The sequence below is a fragment of the Ochotona princeps genome, chromosome 11 (genome assembly GCF_030435755.1).
Source record: "Ochotona princeps isolate mOchPri1 chromosome 11, mOchPri1.hap1, whole genome shotgun sequence".
Taxonomy (NCBI): Eukaryota; Metazoa; Chordata; class Mammalia; order Lagomorpha; family Ochotonidae; genus Ochotona; species Ochotona princeps.
In genome coordinates, this window is record NC_080842.1 from 21,739,877 (window position 1) to 21,762,074 (window position 22,198).

The 22,198-nt window shown below is 40.8% G+C and overlaps 1 protein-coding gene across 1 annotated transcript; it reads left to right on the forward strand.

The window, feature by feature from the left end:
• Positions 1-8,711: 8,711 nt before the first annotated feature.
• On the forward strand, positions 8,712-21,893 carry TRIML2 (tripartite motif family like 2). The gene is made up of 7 exons (XM_012930543.2): positions 8,712-8,980; positions 9,236-9,331; positions 12,421-12,615; positions 13,823-13,963; positions 15,867-15,889; positions 16,045-16,145; positions 21,250-21,893. Exons 1-7 carry the CDS (start codon positions 8,801-8,803, stop codon positions 21,798-21,800), a joined length of 1,287 nt encoding a protein of 428 aa, XP_012785997.2. The 5' UTR covers positions 8,712-8,800; the 3' UTR covers positions 21,801-21,893.
• The last annotated feature ends 305 nt before the right edge of the window (positions 21,894-22,198 follow it).

The following is a 22,198-nucleotide window of genomic DNA, read 5'->3' on the forward strand; positions in this document are numbered from 1 at the left end:
TTCTTCCTGTCAGCGCTCTTCCCAGAAACAACCAATTTTGAGAAAATGCTTTTGGTCTGCCAATTACATGTAGAGCTGCAGTCCTTTGTCCTTAAGGCCAAACAGTGTAAAAGTGGTAATCAGATCTGCATGACCTTCTCTCACCAATTCCTCCAAATCTTTATCTCCTGAACCTCAGCTGCCTTCCTTTGCAATCATAGCTTTATCCTTCTCTCCCTGGATTACCCCCAAATGGAATAATGATATAAATCTCATGTTATAATTGGATCTTAGAAAAGTGGAAATTATACAAGCATCTATTTCATTATATGAAGCAAGTGTTTTTATTCAAATGCAGATCACAAAATCTATGATTTATATGTATATATATATATATATTTTAAAGATTTATTTTATTTTTATTGGAAAGGCATATATAAGAGAGAAGGAGAGACAGAGGAAGATCTTCCATGCAATGATTCACTCCCCAAGCGACCTCAATGGTCGGTGCTGTGTCGATCCGAAGCCGGGAACCTCTTCCGGGTCTCCCACGCGGGTGCAGGGTCCCAAGACTTTGGGCCGCCCTCAACTGCTCTCCCAGGCCACAAGCAGGGAGCTGGATGGGAAGTGGGGCCTCCGGGATTAGAACCAGTGCCCATATGGGATCCCGGAGCGTTCAAGGCGAGGACTTTATCCACTAGGCCACACCCCGGGCCCTAATTAAGTCTTTAAAAGACGTATACTAGTTATTTTTGGATAGCAGAAACAGTTTTATGCTTATGAGTAATTTAATATTTAAATAGTTACTAAAATATTTGTGTTCATGCGAGTTCTGTTAATATTTTATTTACTTGGAAGAGTTACAGAGGGAAGGGAGACAGATCTTACACCCTGCTGGCTCGCTCCCTAAAGGACCACTGAGCCAACTGGAAGTCAGGAGCTTTCTCCGGGTCTCCTTAGTGGGTGGCAAGGATCCAAGCACTTGGTTCATCCTCCTCTGCTTTCTCAAGCACCAAAGCAAGGAGCTGGGATACAAAATGAAGCAGCCAGGACTCCAACAGGTAACACTATAGGATGCTGCACCATAGGTGAGAGCATAACTCATTATGCCACAATACTGGCCCCGCATAAAAAACTTTTTTTTAAAGAAATGCTTTCATAAAAACTCTTGACTTCAATGTATAATCTTTACAACCTTTGTGTGATTTCATTGTTTTTGTTTGCTTGTTTGTTTCTTACTTTATTAACGGCATTCCATGACTAAGAAACAGCCAACAGTTTGTGACTAATGAATACCTGGTTCAATGGAAATATTCCTTACCCACTGCTGCTGCTGCCTTCTGTCTCTGTCACTTGTACCACTTCCATGATGGACCAAAATGCAGCTGAGCCTACCTTGCTGACAAACATAGAACTAACACTGAAGATGGATTGGGGATGGATTTCCCATACTCCATTTTGAGAGAAGATGGATGAAACTATTTTTATCTTATTTTATTTCTTACCTGCCCTTACTCATTGTGGCTAGGACTATGAAACTATAAAACCACTTGCAGTGAGGGTACACTTCACAAATCACCCCACTAAGTGAATTTCTGTTAACACTAATGCTCTGGATTTTATAAAAATATTTTTACAGCATAAAAATTTTCTACTTGAATTATTGTTGTTGGCGTAAGAACCTTTAATTCAGAGTACTTAGAAAGCTTTTTGGATTGTCGTTCCTCAAAGCTGGCAGTTTGGACAGACTGCTATTTAATGCCAATCTTCATCTAGCAAGTGCACTTCCCATTTCTAAAAGATGCTCTGATCATCAGATGACTTTACTGTGCGGACTCCTTGTTTCACACGAAGATGTAAAACTGCATGTTTTCCAGTCATACTGAGAAGCAAGTAGGTTTTACTATCTCGATCATGGAGTTTTATTGTTGAAACTGACTGTGATGGAGTAGTAAAAATTTCTTAAGCATATAAATGATTTAAAGAGAGGAGTGGTTTTAAAGCTTAATATGTGCTTCAATATCAATTACATAATTCCAACTTTATCAAAATGTACTTTTCTAAACAAAAGAAATTGGAGACAGAGATGCTCGTTATTCCCCATACCCAGTTGCCCCTGCATCAGCTCTACGACCTCTCCTGCTGCACCCTCCCTTATTAAGGAAAGCACTGCTCCAGACTGGGCTGCACAAGGAAAGAGAAATGCCTCTGCTGTGTGTTACACAACCTCCCATAAACTGCTCCCAAATTTACAAAAGGTCATTTCACTCTCATTTTGTATATGATGCTCAGTATTCAGTGACTTGCTGAATGCCATGGTAATTAAGTGGCAGAGCTAAATGTAAGCCCACTTAGACTGTCTTCATCAAGTAAACATAATGCTTTCCTTAATGTATGACCCTTGGCAAAATCCCAAACCTCATTTGCTCAGGGTTAATGGATTCCAACTAAGGGTTGGCACTATGGCTTTAACTCTGACCTCCAGTGACAGCACCCCATGTGGGTGCCAGTTCAAATCCCAGTTATTTCACTTCCAGTCCAGCTCCCAGTTAATGTATCTGGGAAAAGCACAAGAAATTGGCCAAGTGCTTGGCCCTTTGCACTCATGTGGGAGATCTGGAAGCAGCTCCAGCTTCCTGGATTTGGATTAGCCCAGCTCTGGCCATTGCAGACATCTGGGGTTGAACCAGTGGATGGAAGGTCTGTCTCTCCTTCTCTGTAAATCTGCCTTTAAAATAAAAATAAAATAAATTTTTAAAGGATTCCCACTAAAGACAGCCCTTTTGTTTGTCAGATTATGTTTTTAGTGACGAAAACATAGAGATCTCGGCCCTGGAAGGTAAGGTAAAGGTAGCCTCCACATTTCTGTGCAAATTAATACTTGAGAGAATTAGACAAGCATGACTTGGGGGCAGTATGATAGATCAAGGGGCTAATCCTCTACCTGCAAGCACCTGTAATGGGCGCTGGCTCTAATCCCAGCAGCTCCACTTCCCACACAGCTCCCTGCTTGTGGCCTGGGAAAGCATTCTAGGATGGCCCAAAGCTTTGGGACCCTGCACCTGCATGGGAGACCAAGAAGAAGCTTCTGGCTTCTGAAGAAACTTGAATAAGTACTAGAGTTGTAGTATATGTGCTGCCAAAGCAAGCACAACTACTGGAGCTCTTAGTCACGGGAGGTAAGTAAACTATGGAAAGTTCAGCCCCAGCTTCTATTAGAACAGCAGGGAAGGAAGAACAGAAATTGGCTCCTCCTGATAAATAATAATATGAGGGTCGTCATATAACTCTATCCCTTTCTAAAGTGGGATAGGAAGTGGGGTTACTACAGCAGAGTTGATTCCAGAAGGAATAAGTGTCCTCATTCATCATCACCCCTGTTCGTTTCCTCCAGAAGCTGCCAGGAGATTACCATGTGGCCTCACCAATAGTTCAAGAACTATGATTAGCAAACACGACAGGAGTATTAAAAGTTCATCATGAATTGCATGGTTCGGCCATAATTTTATCCTTTGACAAGGAGAAAAGCATCACAATTACTAAAAAATGTTTTCATTAGTAAAAAGCTTTCCTCTTTTTTTGTGGATTGTCTGTTTGAGAGGCACATTTACAGAGAAGCCTTCCCACTCCACTGGCTCTCCATCCCAAATGACCACATTAGCCATAGCTAAACAGATCTGAAGCCAAGCGCCAGGAATTTCTGGTTCTCCCATGTGGGTGCAGGGGTCCAGGGAGCTTTGAGCCATCCTCCATTGCTTTCCCAGGCCACAGGCAGGGAGTTTTATTGGAAGTAGAGAAGCCAGGACTTGAACCAGAGCCATCTATGGGATGTCAGATTTTCAGGTAGAGGATTAGTACTCAGAAACCAGGCCAGCCCCGGTTTTCCTCTTCTTTTTCCTTAAGATTTTTATTTATTAAAAAAAAAAAAATCTTTATTTATTTGAAAGACCAGAGTTAAAGAGAGGGAGAGACAGAGAGTTCCTCTAGATGCTGGTTCACTCCTCAAATGCCCACCCCAGCCAGGGCTGGGTCAGGATAAAGTTAGGAGCCATGTCTCACGTGGGTGGCAGGGACCCACATAGTCAGGTGACTTTGTGCTGCTGTCCCCAAGCACACCTGCAGGGACTCCAACAAGCTGAGCAACCCAGACTCAGACAAGCCCGCTGATTACAGAGCTGAACCATTGTGCCCCAGGTTGGCCCTTAAAGCTTTCCACTTAAAACTTGTAAATAATCTGTTTTTCTTATAAATGTATCTTTCACTCTAAATTTATCTGACCCACCCTGTAAAATCATCTTGTAAAACCTGAGTCATGAACTTGAGGCATCTTCTTTTTTAAATTGGCAAAACAATTGGTTGGCACTGTAATAGGGACAAGTTAAAATTATAAGAAAACACCGTGGAGTTTGCCATTAGGCAGGTTGGGATTCTTATCCCAGAACTGTAGTCTCCTGCATTGAGTGCTCTTGTTTGGTTCATCTCTGCTGCATCTGCCTTATGATCTGTGAATGCTTTCAAACCTCCCAGGTTAATGGGATATATAAAGGAACAGAGCCTAGCACAACATATTGAACTGTTTTTAGAATTACCTTAAAATGTTGCATCTTCTAGAATTAATAGCATACTCTACTGAAAAGCAAAGGCTACCTTTAAGAGACTCCAGAATCTGAGAACTATCCAGATGTGTATGCTCAATTCAAAGGATTTTGGACAAAGATGTCTGCCAAAATACATAACTGTGAGTTCTGAAAACTCAAAGGACAGTGAGAATAATTGAAAGAGTAACAGATAAGACCTTCACAGAAAATGGCTGCCCCAAGGCTTCAGAGGAGAAACGATTGGGTAGAAAAAAAAATTCCAGAGTAGAAAGGCAGGTTGCTCAGGCTTAGCAAAGGAGGGACAAGAATGTGGTTTATTTAAAGGAGAGTAAGGAATTTGAGTTCAGAAGAGGGCATGGGTGTGGAGTATTGCTGGAGATAAAGGAAAGAATGTCTGAGTACCTGAAACTCTAGAAGGGTAGAACCACATTTGGAGAGGATCAGAGAGCAAAGCAGAAGTTTTCTCATTGCCCAGTCAGCAGTTAAAAAAAAAAAAAAAAAAAAAGATACTGAAGTTGATTATCGTAGGACGGATTGATGCAATAAAAGCCTTCCAGGGGACAGAACTGTAAATTTAAAGAAACTGCAGATTCCACTACTGAAGCCACCTGTGCAGTGTGGAGGGCTGCCCCGATCTCCCATCTGTGACACACTGCTTGGGCAGTTCTCGCTACTCTTGGTTTTCTAGCTGTAAAAAAAAATGTAATGATCACTTTCTTCAGCAAACATTCTGGGAGAAATGAAATCATGTGTTATTCTCTAGATAAAGTATTTGACAATTTATTTTTTTTAAATGTATGGCTAACGTGAAAGCAATTAGATTGTAGACTTTTCCTCCTGTGAATTTATCAGTATACACTTCAGGTTCATCTTAAAAATACATAATTAGGAAGGGAACTACGACCCACCAGGAACTGTACAAAGAAACTAAGCATCCATCCGGAGAGTGGGCCACACAACTTTCTTAGGGAGCTCACCAGAAATACAAATTATTGGACCCCACCCTAAAGCTATTGAGTCACAGGCCCCCGGGGTGGGGGTTGGGCCTAAGAAAACTGTTTCCGTAAACTCAGGTGATTCGAGGGCTGGCTGAAGTTTGAGAAGGATTCTCCTAGAGGAATTCCCGGGGTACTGTACGAAACCTTGCGGATGTCTACTCAATTCTATGAGGGGGAGCAATTGACAGATACAAACTCACCAGGGCTGTAGCCGTTTTCCGGAAAGGAAATAACACAAGATTACAGATAAAGTAAGTAAGCTTTCTTCTACCAGATCATTTCTTTTGTTGTTTTTAAGATTTTATTTGACAGGCAGAGTTACTTTGAGACACAGAGTGGGGGACAGAGAGGAAGAGGGAGAAATCTTCCATGTTCTGGTTTATTCCACAGAGGGCCATGATGGAAGCTGAGCAACGCTTCCACATGGGAAACCTTGCTTGCCGCTACCAGTGCTTTGACTTGCGGTACTACTGACTCCGACAGTTTATTCCTGGTTTTCTATAAAGTCCTAAAGAGATTTTAACTGAAAATGTGAATCTTCTGAAAGATTTTCTGGAGAAAATCAGAGAGACCAGAACTAAACCCTCTAGCACCCCAAGATTTAGATATTGGAAAGACGTGGAGAAAAAAAAAATTAAGATGCAGAGACCCAGACCAAGAGACGAAAATGTTCTAGAAGGGCGAGGTCAAACTTGTTGATGGCTTGTGAAGGTAAGACAGGAAAGTTACAGGGAGACCGAGGCAGAGTAAAAGCGATTATAGTATATTGAGACGCGGGGGAGAAATATAATTTACGTAATATTTTAAGCGCTACTTTTTTCCATATAAACATCTCAAAATCAACAACAAAAGGAAAAAATGACAGGACAAAAAAAGAAGTGAAAATGATTCTTAAGCAAATGAAAATAGCAACTTGTAATGAAATAAACGCGAATTTTTGTAATCAAATAAATGCAAATTAAAATGTATGCAGATCATATCTTTTGCCTAGTCAGTTGGCAAAAATGCTTTGAAGTGTTATCATACACTACATGGAGCATAAAATCAAGCCACGGATTGAGAAACTGACAAGGTGAAACTTATCAAGATTACAAACATATATTGGTTATTCCCCTTTCCAGAGATTTTGCCTTTAAAGCCAAAATTCTCAACTTCATGGTTTTGTGGCAGGGGCGCATAGTCTGGGTCACCTCTGCTGGCGTGAGAAAGAGCGGGGAGAATTTCTTTAAAAGTGTACCCAACGCTCGCTTCCGCCCAGAAAACACTTTTAGCAAGACAAAAGTGTCTTCCTGCCTTTAGCTTATCATGAAAACGGAAGGAAGTTACCAGTCACGCTCATCGGGTGGATTTTTGTTGTATCAGAAACAAGCTGGAAAACAAATAAACACAAGCTAGATGGCCTTTCTCCTGCACCCTTGTTGATTGTTAGCCGAGGTTCCAGTCACCAAAATGGTGCCTGAAAGATACTACTTCCACCATTTTCTTTGGTCTTGCCTCTCTTGGCGCCCCCTACTGTCACAATGAGAGATTTCTCTTAAATAAATCTTGATTTGTACACTGAAATTGCATGAAAATTCTTTAATGTGAGACAATAATCGAGGTTGCCCTCGAATTTCACATCGAATTCCCTGTGACAATTTCAGGACATCTTTGTGCTCAAAATCATTGATAAAAATATAGATAAGGTTTGCTTCTATATGTTGACATCTAAATTTGCTGCATGAGAAATTAAAACAGCAGCTTAAGATGAATAATAGAACACTTCTATTCAGTAAACTTTTTGTAATTATTGAAAAATATAGTTTCATTGTTTCGCAAATTTCCATTTATTTCTTCTCAGTTATCCCGGTATGGGTATGCTGTTTACATTAAAGTAGGAAAATCAGTTCTCACAAAAGCTTAAAAGGGGGTGCTGGCACCACAGGGTGCAGGATTAGCCCCGCGTCGGGCTCCTGACCCACTGCCAAGGGTCCTAGCACTTGTCTTCCAGGTACATTAGAAAGGTAGTTTACATTTCTGGGTTGCTAGGCCAGTCCCGACGCAGTTGGTATAGTTTCAGGTAATGCAGATGTCCACGCAGTGAAAAGGTAAGTCAGTTCTTGCGAGCCAGATTTTGAAATGCTGCTTTAACAATGTTCCTAAAAATCATACACACGAGATGCAAAATACCTTTAAACTTTGTCAGAAAGAAAAAAAAAAAGAATGAAGAGCTGGTTTAGTTGACGGCACAGAAAGAGTATGGGTGGGAGTGAAGGCTTAGGAAAGGACGCGGGAGTGCTGAGAGCCGTCTGTCAAAAAGGCTAGCTAGCAAAGTGGGAGAGAATGGGAATAGAAGAGGATTTTGAGAAATTGGTACTTGATGCTAAGATGTCACCCCCAAAATGACAAGAGATAGAACAAAGCAAGGAAACTAAGTCAACTGAAAGTGTGCTTCACCGGCAAAGTTTACAAAATTCAAGCGGTAACACATTTCAACAATTTGGCTAAAATAATATTTCTAGGGAAAAGGTAGAAACAAAGGTCAAACATAATCATACAGTTGTGATAGCAATAGAGAGGCATATTATTGATTGCTTCTTTGAAAATGAAACGAGTAAGTGAAGGTTCTATCTCTTAAGAAAGTTTTATGGTTGTAATTTTAAGAACCTAAATGCCCAGAGTCAAAGTAGCCTGACCTGCTGGGTTCAAAAATTTAAGGAGGCACTGAATTCTCACTCTCAGGTGCACCTTTACAATCTTTGAATATGAATGGCTCCTTTATTTTGGTATCCTGGCACCTCTCTTAAGGCTTTCAGAGAGTGTTACCTTGAATTTCTGCCTCATTTGCACTACAAATGCCTAGTTTTACCTCCTCCTAGTCTCCGATTCACCCTTCGCTTAACACCCTGCTTCCTAAATGACTTACCAGGAAGTGGTGTACCTGATGCTGTTTTAATGCTATTGAGATTGTCAGAAACTTTGAGAGATTCTCTGTGATCTTGCAACACTGGCTTAACTCTTGTCTCCTTTCCCAGGCACGAGGCTGCCTATGGTTTGCTGGATCTGAGGAATCCAGATTGTACTGACCTGCTGTCTACAGGACCAGTTTTCTTGGGTGTCTGGCAGTTCACCTTGACGTTGTCAAGTGTACCTGCTCGCAAACCAGACGGCAGCCTGCCAGTCTTTTCCTTCCCAGAGTTTACATCAGGAGCAGAATCCAAACACAAGCAAGGAGCAGTAGCCAGGATGTCCAAAACGCTCAGCTCACAGCACATCCCAGAAGATGCCTACTGTGAGGTTCACCTGGAACCACCACAGCTGTTCTGTGAAGACGACCAAGTCGCACTTTGCAGCAAGTGCTCCCAGTCTCAGGAGCACAAGCATCACCTGGTATATGGGATACAAGAAGCTGCTGACAATTACAGGGTAAGCCTCTCTCCCCACCACAGAGCACTCTAGCCGGCTTGGATTGATTGATTAATTGAGCAGAAGTTATGATTTTTCCAGATGTTGATTAAAGTGTAACAAGCAAGTACCATGTTCAGCTGAGCCTTCAATTTCATGGCTAACAACAACAACCCAAAACAGTCTATTCTTAGCCATTCAATTGTCTAATGATAGGAATCCAGCTCTCCTAAAGCGATGAACTTATCCAACGTCCTGTGATCTGTTTCTCCACAGAATTCATTCCAGGAAATGTTAAACACATTGAGAGAGAAACTTGAAGTAGCTAAAAGTGTATTGGCTGATGAGCAAGAAAGAATGGTGATGATTCAGGTCAGTACTTGTCTTGGTTCTTGGAAGAAATACATTAATAATGTTGGGTAGCAAATAATGTAGACAAAGTAAAAAATAAACTGCAAAGCTGGAAAAATTTCTCAAATCCATAAGGATGAAAAATGCTAACACCTAAATGCATGGAGAGCTCTTAAGTCAATATGAAAAAGTCTAGAAATTCAATGTAAGATAGAAGAAATGAGAGTTTATTTTTAAAAAGGCACAACTTTTAAGATCTATTTTATTTGAAAGACAGAGTGACACAGGGACAAACCTTCCATCTGTTGGTCCTAATTGAGTACCACAACCTCAACTGAGGTAGGCCAAAGCCAGCAGCCAGGAATCCATCCAGGTCTACCATGTGGTGGCAGGGGCCCACGTTCTGGGGCCATCTTCACCTCCCTTCCCAAGGGCATTGTGTGGGAGCCTGACTCAAACCTACGCTGTGATACTGTCCAAGTGATTGTTTAATCCACTGGATACCATAACCCTGGCCCCTGCAAAGCACCATTTACACATACCAAAGGGCTGTGAGCTTTGCTAGCAATAGAGGCATACACATTAACCAGATTAATTTGTTAATGAAGTCGCATTTTCAACCTTTATTGGCAAGAATCAATAAATTAACAATTTATAACAACAGCATTGAGGGAACTAATATTGTGGATCATAATGATAGCCATATAAATTGTGAAACTTTTTTTTAAAGATTCATTTATTTTGATTAGAAAGGCAGATACACAGAGAGAAGGAGACAAAGAAAGACCTTCCCTCTGCTGGATCACTCCCCAAGTGGCCACAGCAGCCAGAGCTGAGCTAATCTGAGGAGCCAAGAGCCTCCTCTGGGTCTCCTACACATGCGCAGGGTCCCAAGGCCCTGGGTCGTCCTTGACTGCCCTCCCAGGACACAAGCAGGGAGCTGGGTGGGAAGTGGACCATCTGGGACACAAACCAGTGCCCATTTGAGATCTCAGTGTGTGCAAGGCAAGGACTTTAGCCTCTATGCTACCGTGCTGGGACAACTGTGAAACCTTTTACAGGATAATTTGAGAAATGCTACCAAATCAGGAACTCGTCATCTATTATACATATCAATTTCAAACTGAGTGTTCAATTTTTAACCCTGTTCCATTTCACAGGTTCCAGAGCTCTGGGTCTTCTTTTTCTTAGTTGTTATAGAAAAATAAATGTCCAGTTGTAGATGACAGGGGAAGAAAATCGTGTAACCACAGAATTTTTCAACCCGTTCCCATATTTCCCCAAGCATCGTACATTCATCAAAGATTAAAATCCCACTACTTGCCAGGCACAATGTGAAGTGCTGAGGGGCAGAAAAAGCAATTCTGAACTTGCAAGATTTACATTTTAGTGGGCATAAACAAAATCAGTTGAGGGTTTTACATGATGGATACGTTTTTAGTAAACTGGCCAAGACCTTGTCTTCAGAAAATTGTATTTCAGAAGACTCAAAGGGGTGTGGGATGAACAGACATAGTTATCTTAAACAAGATTATCCTGGGCAGAGGGGACACCTGTGTGGAACTGCGTGAACAAAGTGGAGTTTTTAGAGGATGTAGCAAACAAGAAAAGGGCCCCAATATGGAATGTAGCTAGCTTTAAATAGCATGAGAAAACCTCTGCAGGTTTAAGAGAGAAATGGCGATGTCCCTGCCATTTCCATGTTAATATTCTAGCTGCCAAGGTGAGAATAGATTGTAGAGGCTGAGAGCAAAGGTGGGGCGATCCGGAAGGAAAGGCAAGGCTGCCGTCACCAGGCCCATGCGGTAAGAAGCAGCTGGCTGTTGGGTATATCAGGAGGTGAAGTATTTATCTCTCCAAGAACTCGTTTCAGGGGTCAGCATTTTTAGGTCGGTGAGCTCAGCTGTCTGTGATGCCCGTGTCTCAGATGGGTGCTGGGTGGAGTCCGAGCTGCTGTACTTCATTCCAGCTCCCTCCTAATGTGCCAGGGAAAGCAGCTGAAAATGGCCCAACTCCTTGGGCCCCTGCCATCCACCCACATGGGAAGTCCAGATGCAGTTCCAGGCTCCTGGTTTCACCACAGCCACTGCAATCTTTTGGGATGGAAGATTTCTCATTCTCTAAGTCTGCCTTTTCAAATAAATTAATGAATCTTTTTAAATACTACTTCCATATATTTTATCTCCAGCCCAGACTTCCAAATGGAAATTTGTATGTCCAAATTCCTGCTTGGCATCTCTTTCTGGATATTTAATGGGCCAATCAAATTCAGTCATATCCAGAGCTGAGTTCCTAATATACTTCTACCTCTGAAATCTAGCCTTTGTGTAGATTTTCTATGAGGGTTAGTAACTGTCTTCCAGTTCCTTGGTCAAAAAGCCTTTGTGTCGGGCCCGACATGATAGCGTAGTGGTTAAAGTCCTCGCCTTGCATGCGCCAGGATTCCATATGGGCGCCGGTTCTAATCCCGGCACTTCCCATCCAGCTTCCCTGATTGTGGCCTTTCTTTTATTTATTTTTATTGGAAAGGTGGATATACAGAGAGGAGGAGAGACAGAGAGGAAGATCTTCCATCTGTTGATTCACTCCCCAAGTCAGCCGGCCGGTGCTGAGCCGATCTGAATCCAGGAGCCAGGAGCCTCTTCCAGGTCTCCCACGCGGGTGCAGGGTCCCAAGGCTTTGGGCCGTCCTTGACTGCTTTCCCAGGCCACAGGCAGGGAGCTGGATGGGAATTGGGGCCGCTGGAATTAGAACCAGCACCCATGGGATCCCGGAGCATTCAAGGCAAGGACTTTAGCCTTGAATTTTTTTTTTTCCACATACCGCTAACTAAATCAAATTTTAATGGCACTAACATCTGGTCTTCCTTGTTCACAGAAGCTGTAGCTTTTTAGCTTTTCTAAATTAACTTAGGTGCATTTCCTGTTTTAACATTGTGGTGATTTCTTCACTGATTTTGAAGCACATTTTATTCTTTTTGCATTTGGATTTCTTTCTTTCCCTGTACTTTATATTTTCTTATCTTTGTATTGGAGTTAGAGAAGGAGAAAAAGTATGTTGTAGTCAATCTGTTATGTTTAACCTCAAATCTATCTGTATCTATGAGGAAGGAAGAGGAGCAGAATTTTAAAAGGATGATTGAGTCTGAATATAGAACAAAGTTCCATTTGCTGAGTGAAGAAAATTACCTGAACTCTCTGAAGCTTGAAGAATACATGTGTGACTCAAATTTGAGGGAAGCCAGTGTGAATCTACTGGCCAAGTTTGGCATGGAGCTAGAGGAGAAGTCCCGAGAAATGTTACAGGTGAGTTGTTGAAAATAGCATCTGTGCAATATTTAAGACATAAAAAATGAGTAAGTGTGCCAGTTCCAGAATAAGACGTCCAGGGACAACTGTAGATGTGTTCCATAACTGTATATAACCATTCCGCGACTATCTGTTTATGCTTGCAGCAATTCAGTGTCTGTGTGCCTATCCTTATCCATGCATAAAAAGGCACGTAGATGAGGTGTAGCGCTGTAAATGGGCTTCACCATAAGCCATTGGTCAGAATTTAATCTTTGAAAACATGCTGTTGGAGCTTTTATCCAGGATTTGATCTTTTGTGGGTCTGTTGCTTAACCTCTGACTCAATTCCTTCAATTGTAAGAAGGAGCTAATATTGGTCTCTAATTATAGTGTTGCTGTGAGGTCTGAGAAAGATAAGACCAAACTCCATCAAATAGTGTCTTGCTGGGTTGGTGTGGAAGCACAGTGGGCTAAATTTCTACCTGCAGCTCCAGCGTCCCATGTGGAGGTTGGTTCAAGTCTCAGCTGCTCCACTTCCAATTCAGCTATCTGCTTATGGCCTGGAAAAATGATCAATGCTGGCCTAAGTCCTAGGAGTCCACATGGGAGATCCAGAAGAAGCTACTGGCTCCCAGCTTTGGATGGCTCAGCTGCAGCCATTGAGTCCATCCGGGAAGTGAACCAGTGGATGGAAGATCTCTCTCCCTCTCTTTGTGCCTTCTTTCTGTGTAAACAGTTGATGAATAGTACATATTATTATCACTCATATAGCATTTATTGCTAGTAAGAGATTAGACAAAACCTGCAGGAGTGAGCATTTAACTTGGCAGTTAAGACTCTTGCATTCCATATCAGAGGGTGTGCGTTTGGGTGCTTCCTCTGTATCCAGCTTGCTGCTGATGCAGCTGTAACAGCTGAAGTCATTGGGTTGGTGCCATCCATGTGGGAGAACCAGATGGAGTTTCTGCTTTCAGCCTCAGCCTAGCCCTGGCCATTGAGCACTCTCTCTCCCCCCAACCCCATTATCTGGCTTCCTGCATCTCAAATAAATAAGCTGAGCTTATTTATTTATAAATAAATGAGCTGTCCGGCTTGACAAGGCCTTAATTATGTCCAGTTTTAAGTGGCAGGCAGAATAATAGATTTCTAAAGATACAGTTGAGTTAGAATTAGTGAATGGGATGTTAGCAGTTGGAAAAATAACAAAAAAATACTTCTGCAGAGACTGACTGTTCTGGGGAGAGAGAACATGAACAAGCTGAAGGAGAGTGAAGCCCGGGTTTCGGAACAGATTTGCAGCATCCAAAGTATCATCACAGAACTCAGCAACAAGTGTGAGGAGCCTGCCTTCACAGTGCTCCAGGTAAAACTCTGGACAGGAAGTGGGACGTGGACAGTCCTCATGCGGCAACTTGGAGAACATGGTGTCCAGGGCTCTGCAACCATGCATGAAGTCCTCACTGCTGTTTTCCAGTTGCTTTCTGAACTGTCATAAACTTACGGTATTCTGTCAGTTACTATGAGATGGGGTTTCGTTGTAAACTTATCAAAGAGCGGGTTTGACCTAATTATTCTTCCATATGATCCATTGTCAAATTGTAGTATATATTTTCTTTTTGTTTTTATGTGTTTTTTTTTTTTTTTTTTGAAAGGCAGAGTTACAGATAGAAAGGTCTTTCACCTACTGGGTCCCCAAATATTTGCAACTGCCAGACTGAAGCCAGGAACCCAGAACTCCATCTGGGTGTCTCATGCAGGTGCAGGGGCCCAAGGACTTTGGCCATGTTCTGTTGCTTTCCCAGGCACATTAACAGGGAGTTGGATCAGAAGTTGAGTACACAGGACTTGAACCAGAGCTCATACACAATTTAATCCTCCGTGCCACAATGCTGGCTTCTCCATGTTATATCTTATAAGCATAGAAAAGATGCTGAAACACTTTTTGTTTTATACCGAATAAGCAAATATGTATATAAATACACGCTTGCTAACATGCACAGCTATACTGTGGAAAGCTTAACGAACTATGCACAATTAAATACTAAAAGTTAGGCAGGAATGGCATTGTGGTATAGTGGATAAAGCCACTGTATGTGATACTAGCATCCCATCTGTATGCTGATTCATGTCCCATCTACTCCACTTCTGATTCAGCTTCCAGATAATGACCTAAGAAAAACAGCATACAATGGCCCAAGTGCTTGGACTCCTGTCACACATATGTAAGTTTAGATGAGTTTGCCCAGCCCTGGCCTTCACAACCTTTGGGGAAGTGAACCCATGGATGAACTCGACTTTCTCTGTATACAGTTTCTTTCTATTACTTTGCCTTCAAATAAGTAAATAATTTATTAAAAGTAAAGCATTCATATACTTTGTCTAGCCAAAATATGTACAAGACATGTATGCTTAATCACCAACAACATTGCAAACCAAGGTGAGATCTATTTGTATGGCATATGGTAAGGTCCAAATGTTGTTATTTCTCCCCAGTGTCCCCCCACATGTGTACTTTGGAGATCCTCACCTCAAAAGGTGATAGTATTAGGAGGAGGACCGTTGGGAAGCTATTAGTCCTGGGTACAGATGCCATCAACTCATTAGTGCCTTTGTAAAACTCCAAAACCAATTATCCCTTTCAAAACAGTAAGCAATCTACAAGAATTCACAGACATCAAATCTACCAGTGTGTAGGTCTTGAAATTCCCAGACTGCAGAGTTGCAAGAAATTCTGTTGCACTAAGTTTCCTGGATTCTGTTGTATTTTGTTATAGCATTCTAACCAGACGAAATATCTCACATGTTAAACTTTGTATACTAGCACGCATTGCCTTTTTAGAAAGTAACTATTTTTTGACATCTGTTCTGTTTCCCTTTGCAAGGTAAAAGATTGTATTATCAGTGTGTTAACTTAATATCTCTTGACAAACCATTAGGAAAGTTATAAGTTCTGGAAATTCTAGAGCTAAATCTAGTTCCAGACTGTTTAGGCAGATACATCTCAACTATGTTCGGATCCTGAGCTGTCTGCAACTACCCACGCCAGCCTCCATCTGCTTGGGTCTAACTATCACAATCATAGAAAGCAAATAGACTGCACCATCTGAAGGGTTTCGACTTATCACCATGAGCCTGAAAAAAATTATAGGAATATTGAGTTCGTTATCGCAAAAGAAGATATTTTCATGAGTTAAGCTCTGGCGTGGGGAGGAGGGAACACCTTGGTTCAAATACCCTGTAATGACTTTGTCTCTTTCTCTTCTTAGAATGCAAGACATATTTTGGAAAGGTAAGTGCTCAGAGTGGGATGTGCTGATGAGCACACAAGGGTGGGAATGCTGGGAGAGGAAGAGGGAGGTCCTATTGGCAGAATCAAATGAGGTCCAGCTTGGAGGGCGAGGACTGGGGTCTGTGCACATCGCTGAGACTGTCCTTTCTTTATAGGAGCAAGTCCCTCGTGCTTCAGTGTCTGCAGCCTGCTCTTATCACAGAGATGAGTTTGTGCCATATAAAAGGAATGAGCAAAATGCTAAGAGTGCTCCAAAGTAAGTTGACACCTACCCATGATTTTAGGGTCCTTTGATTTTTGTAGTTAAGAATCAAGTGACCATACCACCATAAACAAAACTAAGCTCTAGTAGTTTAAAGATTTAGCAAGATTTGTATGTATTAGTGATCAAGAAAATAGCTACATGATTATTTGTCAAACATTTTTTCTGCAAATATTCTGTATGACTTTCCCAACCCTAAAACATAATTTTAGACAGATTTTCAATACTTAAAAATGCAAAACTTCCTGGGGGAAAATGTCAACATACATGACAAAAAATTTATGTCTTCTTTCCCTATGGCTTTGCCATTTTCCAGACCGTTCTTTCAGTAAAATCACACAGTTGTCTAGCCTTTTGAATCCTCTTGGCTCACTTAGCAAAATGGAATAATGACGCATCAAAATCAGTGGTTTGTTTTTTATTGTTGGGAGTATTTTATGCGAGGATATATGCTCATTTACTCTTTCGTAAGTCCATGGACACCTAGTTGCACTCAACTTTTTGCTATAAATTTGACACTGAATTTTTGTGTAGATATACCTCATATTGCTTGATTTACTATTGAGAAGGAGGATTACAAATTGTTTTCCAAATTATCAGTACCATTTTGCATTCTTACCAGTAACGGTTGTTGCTACATCCTCTCCAGCTTTTGTTATTTTTTTTTTTTTAAGATTTATTTATTTTTATTGGAAAGGCAGATAGAGAGAGGAGGAGAGACAGGAAAAAAGATCTTCTGTCTGATGGTTCACTCCCCAAGCGGCCACAATGGCTGGAGCTGAGCCAATCCGAATCCAGGAGCCAGGAATTTCTTTGGGGTCTCCCACGTGGGTGCAGGGTCCCAAGGCTTTAGGCTGTCCTCGACTGCTTTCCCAGGCCACAAATAGGTAACTGGAAGGGATTAGAACTAGCCCCCATATGGGATCCCAGTGAGCGTTCAAGGCAAGGACTTTAACTAAGCCACCACACCAGACCCATTATTTTGTTTTCTTAGAGCCAACCTTGTATATGTGTAATGGTATCTCATTTTTAAAAATTTGTATTTCTGGGATTACTAACAATGTTGAACATATTTACCCTCTGTACAATGGTAAACATACAAATTTTCCCCTGGTTTAAACTGTTTATTTTCTTATTAAATTTTGGAATTTCTTCAATTTTTTACTTAACATTTATCTTACATGTGTTTTGCAAATGTCTTCTCATATATTTTGTATTGTTTCCCTAACCATGTCTTTTAAAGAATAGAAGTTTTGTGTTTTTGATGAAGTTTAATTATTAATTGTTCCTTTAGGATTTGTGTTTCATTTATAACTTATTTGCTTTCTTTGTAGTTTTGAATTTACATTAGGTCTGTGATCCATTAGGAGTTAATATGTGCATATATCTCAAAAATGGTACAAATATTTTGATCCTGTTTCTCTCTCTTTCTGTCTGTCTCTCTCTCTCTGGTTTGTTTCTGTTTTGGCAAATGAGCAGCCAGTTTTTCCAGGGCTGTCTGTTGATGAAACAGATATCCTTTCTTGATTGAACTGACTTGACACCTTTGTTGGAAATCAATTGGCGTATATGACCAGGTCTAATTATGGATTATAACAGTCCTATTCATCGAGTCTATTCTTTTGCCAATACAACATTGGCTTGATTGATAATCAAATAGTATTGAAAGAAGATGCTGTCAGTTTGCCAAATTTATTCCTTTTGGAACAGTTTATTCTAAATTCTTTGCTTTTCTATATAAAGTTTCAAAATCACCTTGTTGACTGCTTCAGAATAAGCTTACATGGGATTTGGTGGAGATTACCTTGAATCTATAGACCAATCTGGGGAACACTACATATTGACAATGAAAAGGCAGAAATTTCAGAGAGAATGGGACAGAGACAGAAACATCTCATCTTCAGGTTCCTCCTCTAAATGCCTTCCATAGCTAGGGCTTGGACAAGCTGACACCAGGAACCAGAAACTCCAAGTGGTTAAAGCAAGAAGCCAATACTTGGACCATCATCTGGTGCCTGCCAGGCACATTACCAGGAAGCTGGATCACAAGTGGAGACACAGAAATGTGAACAGGATGTGGACATTCCAGATGGCACCTCAGCATACTGTGCTACACATCTGCCCCAGTGATTTGTAGTTCTCAGAATTCAAATATATGTGTTTTTTGAGGGGAGACCGATGCCATAATACTTGATTACTTTTTTTGAAGATTTATTTATTTTTATTACAAAGTCAGACTTACAGAGAGGAGAAGAGACAGAGAGGAAGATCTTCTGTCCGATGATTCACTCCCCAAGCAGCCGCAACGGCTGGAGCTGAGCCGATCCGAATTCAGGAGTCAGGAAATTTCTTCCAGGTCTCCCATGCGGGTGCAGGGTCCCAAGGCTTTGGGCCTTCCTCCACTGCATTCCCAAGCCACAAGCAGGGAGCTGGATGGGAATTGGGGCTGCTGGGATTAGAATCAGTGCCCATATGGGATCCCAGTGCGTTTAAGGCGAGGACTTTAGCCACTAGGCCACTGTGCTGGGCCCATAATACTTGATTTTTTAGAGCTATTATAAATGTTTTTAAACATCAGTTTTTAATTTACATTTCACTTATTTAGTTTATTATGGATATTTAGAAATCAAAATGATTTATACATTTGAGTCCTTTAGCTATGTTACACTCACTCATTAGTAGCGGCTTATATAGATAGATTCCCGTTGATTTTCTATTGAAATAGTAGCGTTATCTGTAAGTATTGTCAGTTTCATTTCTTTCTTTCTAATCTGCCATCTTATCTCATTTTGCTTGCCTTATTTGTATTGGCTTAGGTTTTTAATATGTTGAATAGGAGTCAGCAGAGTGGACACTTGTCTTAATCTTGACCTTTAGAAAGAAGAAATCTAAATTTTTCACCTGAAGTTTCTGGTTAGCTGTGGGTTCATATAGTTGCACTTCATCTTGTTGGAGGAAGCTTCTCTGTTGTAGTTTGCTAAAACTTTTCGTCATTCATGGATAATAAATTATAAAACTGTTGTGGTGCGTTAAGGATGCTGCTATCATATTTCAGAACTCCATTTAGTGTCAGCTGCTCTTAATCTAACTTCCTGCTAAAGTAACTGGAGAGGTAGCAAAAGACAGATTAAGTGCTTGGGTTCCTGCCACCTAATGGGAAACCAGGATGGATTTCCCTTTGGCTAGGCACAGACCTAGCTTTTGCAGACATTTGGGGAATGAACCAGTGGATCGAGTATAGCGCTCTCTCTCTCTCTGTCACTCTGCCTTTCAAATAAATAAAAATTAAATCTTTTTTAAGAAAATCCAAAAGTATGCAGGAACTTTTTATGTATCGCTTGGCAGGTTAATTTTTTTTCTTCTATTAATATGGTAAACCATATTGATCAATTTTTCTATATTGAGCCAGTCTTGTCATTTCCAGGTTAAACACTTGGAAATGATGCTTTACCCATTTTATATGTTGCTGTATTTGGCATATTAATATTTTGTTAAGATTTTATACATTTATATTCATGAGGGGTATTTCACTATTTTTTCTTGTAATAAGTGATAATTTTACTCTGATTTGTTTTGGTTTGAGTGATCTATTTTGTTCTTTATCAAATCGGTTTAGTCTTTGTTCTTATATTTCCTATATCTTACAAATACTCCTAAGGTTCCTTTTTTCTTTCTGGCCTTAAGAGCACATGCTTGATGTTCCACGTTTCTGAAATTCTTTACAGGTTTATTTCTGCCAGTTAGTCATTAGCAATTTTAAAGTGTGTGCATAATGATTTTTGATAGTACATTTCCCGTTCTTTGTCATATTATTTTTGGAAATTCTTTGCTGCTAGGAATGAAAAGATGTATTTTTCCAGAGAAAGTCTACAGTTGTTTCTGCCAGCCGCCTATAGACGTTAAGAGTCTTGGACAACCTGAAATTTAAAGTGCAAGGCCTGTGGTCTTTGAGACCATTCTAATCATGTGAATTGAGCTTCCAGTCCGAGGTTTAAGTCAGTTTCATTTACTGGAGTTAGGGAACAGGTCTTAGTGCTATTGGATTAGATGTTAGAAATAAGAAACAAAGGACTACCCTAGTTTTTCTTTAATCACCAAGAGCAGTAAAGGTGCTGTTCAGTAAGAAGCATCAACTGCAGAGAAAGCGGACTGGAGTTCCACTTTGGATATATTATGCTTGAAATTCCAATGTTATGTCTGAGTACTATTTGCCAATTTGTTTGTGGAATGAGCCATGAACATGTAAAAAACACTTTTAAGTAAATCAAGTCAAGTCACCAAGGGAATGAGATATGAAAACGGTCAGTTTCAATCTCATTTCAGCTGTAAGGAATCATATTGTGCTTTCTTGTTGTGAGCTTGATTTTCTAGAACATTCCATAAGTTTTCCAGTCTCTGCTAGTACAAGGGCACTATGCAAAGTTTGTGGGAAAACAGAAACGCATATTTTGCAAAAAAATAATTTCAAAATCTGTATGTAATTTTCTAATAACATTTTCTATGAACTTGTTGAAGATTATTTTCTATGAAGTATGTTGTATGCACAGACTTAAAAGCATTTATATGATAAAGCCAACTCGCTTTAATTCCATCTGCATGAACTTTTTGATGAATACTCAATAGTACTTAATATCAATGTTTTTTTAGGAATCCAAGTCACGTTCTGGGGGAGATTTAAAATACCTAGACTGATTAGACAGATAAGAGCCAAGTAACTTTTGTTCTACTGTCAGACTCCAATGTTTCTGACCGCTCCAGGCCTTATCAAGATCTTTAAGAAACTAGAGTTGGGATCCAGGTGACATTTGGTGAGCCTGATGATCAGGACTGTTTTACAGCTTCTTGGTTTAAGGTACTTCTAACTCTTCCATCAGTCCAGAATTCCTGATTTAATTCTTCTTCCTCAGGTACAAACGTATCTTTTGATTGTTTTATTGACTTCTTTTCATGATGTTTGCTAACAGAAGTGCAGTTTGGAGATTGCTTTTCCTGGACCCTCCTCATATCTGTGCCCACTCATCCGCAGACCTGCATGGCAGTGTCTCTTGCATTGGTATCATTGAACTCCCAGGTTAACTTAATGTCTCTCTCCTTACAGGAAACATAACTTTGGATCCTGAAGCAGCTCATGCTTGCCTGGTTTTATCAGAGGATCGGAGAACCATGAGATGTGGCAGTACCCAGCAGGCTGAGGCTGGCCACCCAGAGAGATTTGATTTTGGTGCCATGGTGTTAGGTGTGGAATGCTTCACCTCTGGGCAGCACTACTGGGAGGTAGATGTGGGGAAGGCCACCAAGTGGCAGCTGGGTGTATGCAGGGATTCAGCGCAGAGCAAAGACAGCAAGGCCGGCACTCCCGGGGAGAGAGTCTTACTCATGGGAGCCAAGATGGGGGCCGAGTACACCTTCTGGGTCTTCCCACCTTTACAAAAAGTCCCCCTAAAAAAGCAAATACTGCAAGTTGGGGTTTTTCTAGACTATAAATATGGGCAGGTATCCTTCTATGATGCAATGGAAGGATCCCTCATTTATAACTTCTCTTGTCTTCCCTTCCAAGGAGCTCTTAAGCCTGTATTTTCTCTTTGTATCCCAAATGGAAGCACTGATTCAGACACTCTCACTGTCTGCCTTCCTCGTGTTCCTTCCTGAAACACTACTGTGAACCCTTAACCTTCAATTACGGGTTAACCCAACAGTACAAGAAACCAGAAGGCTAAGAATAAGGCTTTGTGAAATAATTTATATAAAGTAATTCAATAAAAGACTAGCTTGAACTGGAATCCATTTTAATAGAGCCTTTTGCACTGATGTGACTGTCAATGCATGTTTACTGGAAGAAGTTGCACGTAAGTTGAATTCTGAATGATGGAAACTGAAAGATAACAGGCTTGTTACAACAACAAGTGCCTAACACATCATAGCCTGGAGTAATTAGAGAATCAATATGTTCTAGGATAGTTAAGATTAGGTTAAGAATTCTTGCTATATTGAAAACACTTGCAGAATGAGGTATAATTAGGAGGAAACACAGGACCTTGGATTTGAGT